The 6,676-nt window shown below is 41.8% G+C and overlaps 1 protein-coding gene across 1 annotated transcript; it reads right to left on the bottom strand.

Annotated features, from left to right (window-relative positions):
• Positions 1-1,786: 1,786 nt before the first annotated feature.
• LOC119055640 (olfactory receptor 3A1-like) lies at positions 1,787-4,347 on the bottom strand. The gene is given in 2 exon segments (XM_053672561.1): positions 1,787-2,755; positions 4,303-4,347. Coding segments are annotated over 2 exon segments (1,014 nt in total).
• Positions 4,348-6,676: the final 2,329 nt, after the last annotated feature.

A 6,676-nucleotide genomic window follows, 5' to 3' on the forward strand; every position in this document is an offset into this window, starting at 1 on the left:
TGTTTAAAATATCATTTAAAATTGATTTAATATCGTCAGCAGTAATCATTAAGCAGTTCAGGAGTATTGTAAGATGATGGGTTAGAAATTAAACATAGATAATATGCCTGTGATATTAAGTATGCCAGATTACAGTTGCTGGAATGACTGACTGAGTTGCAAAAAGATGTTCCATGTTATGATTTTGTTTCTCTTTTTATTTTGTTGCTAATCTAAAAATATTACAAAATGTAGTCTAAACTATGTTAATCTTAGGAGCATGGTTGATTTTGTTTATATGAATGCCCTGATTCGATTGAGGGCATATAGTAAATGCCTGTTGGTGCTGATATTGCAGAAAGGTGGGGAAATGCATGGAGGCAACCGGAGTCGGGTCTCAGACTTCATACTCCTGGGGCTCTCTAAGAGTCCTGAAGACCAGGAGGTCCTATTCTGGATGTTCCTGTCCTTGCACCTCTTCACAGTGGTGGGGAATGTGCTCATCACCTTGACCATAAGCACTGATTTATACCTGCACACTCCCATGTACTTCTTCCTGGCCAATCTCTCCTTCGATGACCTCTTCTTTGTCACCAACACAGTCCTCAAGATGCTGGTGAACCTTCAGTCCAGGAACAAAGCCATGTCCTATGCAGGATGTCTGGCACAGTTCCACTTCCTGGTCTTCTTGGTGACCCTGGACAACCTCATCCTGGCCACAATGGCATATGACTGCTATGTCATCAATAGTCCAGTAGGGATGCCAGGAATGAACACTTAGTCCTAATAGGGACACTGGACAGGAAATTCACCTAAGTGATTACTGAACAAAAGGCTGGTAAGCAGATAAGGCAATGGGTATGTAAATTAATACTAGGTCAGAAGATAAGACCTAGCATTAATTTCCACAAGATAAGATAGTGTTCTAGGTAATAGACAAACTTTCCCACTGAAAACAGAAACTTAAGGTGAGAAATCACCAAATACAACAGACTCGTATTTACATATATGTGTTGTCTTAGCTAACAGGTTAGGGGACTGAGAGTAAGAATTTAGAGGAGAAATTCATATGGAGTATTCTGGAGAAGAGTTAGTGTTGAAATAATATTCAGATTATAAATGCTTTGCTTTTCAAAGATTTGAAACATATGAGGCAGGAAAAATGGGAAAATCCATCATGGTATTATAAGAGGTATCATATGCATTGACAGAGTTTTAAAGTTTTGTGCACAGCAATCATGCTCTCAGGAGTTACCAGAGAACACAAGACAGCACAGCTCCCCATCTGTCTCCTCTGTCTGCCAGGGCATCTCTGTGTGATAGGAAAGAGTCGAGGTGCTCTTTTAGTCTTGCAGCAGCCTGATGAGAGGGAGAAAATAATCCTGACCTCTGGACCTAAGTTTTATAAACAGACCAACTATACCTGGGCCTGAGAGAATCAGATGACCCCCTGATGGGGAAATCTGCAGGGATATTTTTGGAAACCCAAAATCTAACCAACCAAAAACCCATTCCCTGTGGGATATGAACCTGTAAGCATTCCTAGGTTTCACTTCTACCCAGCACAGGGAGCAGTCAGTGACTGAAGTTGTAATTTGTCAACTGACCTGACCTACCATTAATTTACATACCCATTACCTATAACTAGGCAGGGCTTCTTTGGAAAACAATAACTATTATCACTTCCAAAAAATTATCATGCTCAGAGAGATAGAAGCAGTCCTGGATCATTTGTTCTAGCTATTGGCTCCAGAGGATTTCTCCTTTATTCCAAAAAGAAAAGGAGGAAGGGACACTGCACAGCTTATCAAGTCAGTGATCGCTTACCTGTGATCACCCACCTGAGGGCACCCTGCACGTGAGGGTTCCAGAGGTTGTAAATGACTGGGTTCAGCATGGGGTTGATGGTAATGTTAAAAATCTCAACAGCTTTATCCTTATCTGAAAGCTTGGCTGAACCTAGTAGCATGTAGTTAAAGATACCTGAGCCATAGAATAGAGCAAGCACAGTGAGATGGGAACCACATGTAGAGAAGGTTTTCTTTCTGCCTTCCACTGAGTGGATTCATAAAACTGCAGCTGCCACATGGGCATAGGAGGTGACAATGAGAGCCATGGGTGTACCTGCCATTAAGAAACCAACAGCAAAGAGCAACTGCTCATTGAGTTGGGTGCTGGAACAGGACAGCTGGAAGAGCTGCAGGAGGTCACAGTAGAAATGATTGATGACATTGGGACCACAGAAGTTGAGCGTGGATATGGCCACAGTGTGGGTCAATGCATTGGTCAAGGCACAGGCCCAGGACACAGCCACCAAAATGCTCTGGACCATCTGACTCATGCGGGTGCTGTAGGTGAGGGGCCGGCAGATGGCCAGGAATTGGTCATAAGCCATGGCTGTCAACAGGAAGCAGTCCACACCAACCAGGAGATGAAAGAAGAAAAGCTGTGTGAGGCAAGCTTCATAAGGAATAGCATGCTTGTGGGTCAACAGATGACCCAATATTGAGGGGACATTGACAGTGATGCACCCAATATCCACAACTGACAGATTCCCCAAGAAGAAATACATGGGGGTGTGGAGTTTGGGATCCACTAAGATGGCAGCCAGGATGCTTAGGTTTCCCCTGACTGTGACCAGGTAGGCAAAGAGGAAGAGCACAAAGACAAGAGGCCACAGCTCTGGCGATTCCACCAAGCCCAGTAGAATGAACTCAGTAATAGCAGTTCCATTTGCCCCAGATTCTTGATCTATCAGTACCTGTAAGAAAACGTCCTGGTGTGGAAATATCAGTCAACTCAAAGCATTTACGCAACATAAGTGTTTTACAGCATCTGTGTTCATAGCTCCCTGAGTAGTCCCCAGCTCTCCAGGTGATGATGTTACCCCACCCCCAACCAAACGTCCCTCACTGACCTCCCATCACCCCAAAGTCTTTATCCTACTTTAAGCTGAGATGCCACAAATCAACATCATCTTCTCCTTTCCATAGTATCCCTATTTTAAGGATCAGAATACTTGGAAAAAATAAGTTAAAATAAAAGCTGACTGCAGTAAGATTACGAGGGGATTTCCCCATTTTCCTCTGAGGGTTTAGCCCAAAGCAACAAGCAGATTTCAAAATAGAAATTAATAATATTTCCAGAAAAACTAAAGGGCCCTTAAAAAACTAATGTAGGTTTCAAGACTCTCAGGAATATTGAAGATGAAAAAGATGTGGCAAGATATGGGAAAGATCCCCATGACTGTGGATATTAGACACTCTAGCCAAGTTTATTTCTCAAAGGTGAGGGACACACTCTCAATACAAATGCAAATCCCTTGGTCAATAAATTCCCAGTGTTCTTGTTGTTAATGAAGCCTTTACACTGGACTTTGAATGACAGCTTCATAAAATAATGTTTCTTTTTATATTATCTGCTACCTGCTTCACAAGTTAAAATTGTAACATGACCTATGTATGGGTGGCTTCCTGCTAGGAACAGTTCCTTTTCTGCATTGCAAAGTTACTTTTCTACATAGCCTTGCACTTGTCCTTGACTCGGGCACAGTAGGTAGATTGACCAATAGCTCTAAGAAGAGGTTTTCATGTGAAGCAAGTGAATACATAGAAAACCAGAATGACCTAAGATTTTCACACCTTATAATAAACTCCTGGTCAAAATATATTACTGTACACATTTCTTTATTGCCCATGGAATAAGCAGAGCTACACCTTCACTGAGAGTAACAGTATTTCCCTGCAGGGAATAGACTGGATTCAGAAGATGGGATGCAGTTGGAGTTCAGTGACTCTAACAAAAGGGAACAGCGATGAGAGTCTGTGCTCAGTATATAAAAAGGTGGACCTGGTGATCTCTAAAAGGGCCTTAAAATTCCAAGAGCACCTGCTTGCTGAGATGGTAGGAGGATCCTCCTCAGGCATGGTCATCACTAAAAAGAGATAAATGCCTTCCAATTGACAAGCCAATGGATAGACAACAGCTCTTTACATATATTATCATATTAAAGAGCAATTAACTACTTTGTTTTTCCTTTAGGGTCCATTTGCACACAAGCATTAGATGCTGACCCCTGATTTTTTACTCCTTTATTCATGCTGCTCCCTCTTCCTGCACAGGCCTCCTTCTAACTCCTGGAGGCCAATTGACTCAAATACTGGCTGCTGAATGACTTCTCTGTGGAAATACTTCCATCTCAAAAGGATCGCTCTCTCTCCCCTTCTCCTCCCTCACTCAGCTACAACTACACATTATTTCAGGGAACTTATCATTATCTACCTCCTAACCATGTCACTACTCTAAAAAGCATATCTTCCTTACATCTCTGTAAAACTGATTCAGTTTTCCAATAGCAGGACTTACCATGATACTTGACATATAGCAGGTAGTCAATATTTCTGAAACAAATAAATTATGGTTTAAGTGTCCATAGGATATCAGAGAAGGAAAGGTCTATCTAGTATAAACTGTAATAGTCATGGAAGACTTTGTGAACATAATGAATTAGAGCTAGACTTTTATGAATCACTATGACTTAGTAGAGGGATAAGGGCAAGTGCCGGGTACAAGGCTGCTGCAAGAACTACAGCTCTCCTGCTTTTGATGGAACAGGAAAGGCATGTAACAATCCACACACTGGTATGTTTCTTTCCATGTATAGCACCCAGAAAATAAGGCCATTAGGAGGTGTATACCCTCCAGACAACTGAGTTATACCCAGGGACAGAAGAGCAGCAAACAGCTGAAGCCAGTCCTAGCATGGCCAGAAGCACAGCTTGCTTGAAATCAGTGGGATTCTGGAATGACCCCTGACTGACCAGAGACATCCAGAGTGTTGACAGAGTGACTATGCTGTTCATCATCAGGAGCCCTTTTTAACCACCATTCTCAGGGCTTTGTAATGAGCCCAGGTTCTTTTTGAGGAGCTAGGGCGGCTCCCTGGTCTGGGACTGCACCTGTTGTCCCTGCTCCTAGCGATAAAAAGGCTCAGCAAGGTCTGTGACTGATCAAAATTTCACACATGATCCTCTCTGATCTAGTCGTGTAGAGCATCCCAGTTTTCCCTGGGTATCAAAATCACTACCCCAGGCAGAATCACAATTCTAATCTTTGTCTATTGGTTCACATAAGAACTACAAAATGTCCAAGTATCCAGCTGAACTTCTGATTCAATGAAACCATTGTTACATCCTCTGGGAGAAGTTCTCCTGGGACAGTTCTTGTGCACCATCATCGATTCTTCAGCCTCGCCTCTTAATCCAGCTACAGCTACAGCTACATCTACAGTAACCAACTCCACACCCACCTCAAACAGCTTTAATACATGTAACCTATAGCACCTCATTTTCATTCTGGTCATTACATACTCCTCTATTCCTGCTCTCAGACTTACATAAATCCATGAAACAAGATTTAGGGAAAATTTGCCAGTATTCATACAAATATTTATGTACACAATGCTTTGTTACAGAGTGTGAGCTCCAGATTGGGTGTTTTTTTTTTTTCATATGGAACTAATTTTTCTTTTTTTTTTTTTAAATTTATTTAGTTATTTTTCAAGTACAGTTTTTTGTCTATTTTTCCCATCCCAGCCTCCCCTGCCCCTTGCTCCCCACCTCCCTCCCATTTCCTCCCCCCCCCCTTAGTTCTCGTCCCTGTGTCCTTCCTATTTGTTCCTCCAAATCCCTCCCCCCTTTTTCCCCTTAACTTCCCTTCCTTCTCCCCTCTTGTCACTATCCCCTTGTTCTCTATTTCAGTGTCTTTGTTTTTTGGGGTTTTTTTTTCCTGCTTACTTGTTTGTTTTGTTGTTTAGCTTCCTGTTAAAGGTGAGATCATATGGTATTTGTCTTTCAGCACCTGGCCTATTTCACTCAGCATAATGCTTTCCAGTTCCATCCATGTTGTTGCAAAGGGTAGTAGCTCCTTCTTTCTCTCTGCAGCATAGAATTCCATTGTGTATATGTACCACAATTTTTGGATCCATTCATTTACTGATGGGCACCTAGGTTGCTTCCAACTCTTGGCTATTGTAAATTGTGCTGCTATGAACATTGTGGTGCATAGGTTCTTTGATATTGATGTTTTAGGATTCTTAGGATATAATCCTAGCAGTGGAATTGCTGGGTCAAAAGGCAGGTCCATTTTTATTTTTCTGAGAAAAATCCATACTGTTTTCCATAATGGTTGTACCAGTCTGCACTCCCACCAACAGTGAACTAAGGACCCCGTTTCCCCACACCCCCTCCAACATTTGTTGTTTGTTGCTTTGTTTATGATAGCCATCCTGACTGGTGTAAAGTGGTATCTCATTGTGGTTTTAATTTGCATCTCTCTGATAGCTAACGATATTGAGCATCTCTTCCTGTGTCTCTGAATGTTCTGTATGTCCTCCTTGGAGAAGTGTTTGTTCAAGTCCTTTTCCCATTTTCTAATTGGGTTGGGTGTCTTCTTAGAGTGGAGTCGTGTAAGTTCTTTGTATATTTTAGAGATTAAACCTTTGTCTGAGGTATCATTGGCAAATATGTTTTCCCATACAGTTGGTTGTCTTGCTAATTTAATACTGTTTTCTTTAGCCATGCAGAAGCTTTTTATTTTGATGAGATCCCATTTGTTTATTCTTTCCTTTACATTCCTTGCTCTAGGGGACATATCAGTAAAGAAGTTGCTGCGTGACATATCTGAGATTTTCTTGCCA

The sequence above is a fragment of the Artibeus jamaicensis genome, unplaced genomic scaffold (assembly GCF_021234435.1).
Source record: "Artibeus jamaicensis isolate MK-2021 breed Jamaican fruit bat unplaced genomic scaffold, CSHL_Jam_final contig_774, whole genome shotgun sequence".
Classification (NCBI taxonomy): domain Eukaryota; kingdom Metazoa; phylum Chordata; class Mammalia; order Chiroptera; family Phyllostomidae; genus Artibeus; species Artibeus jamaicensis.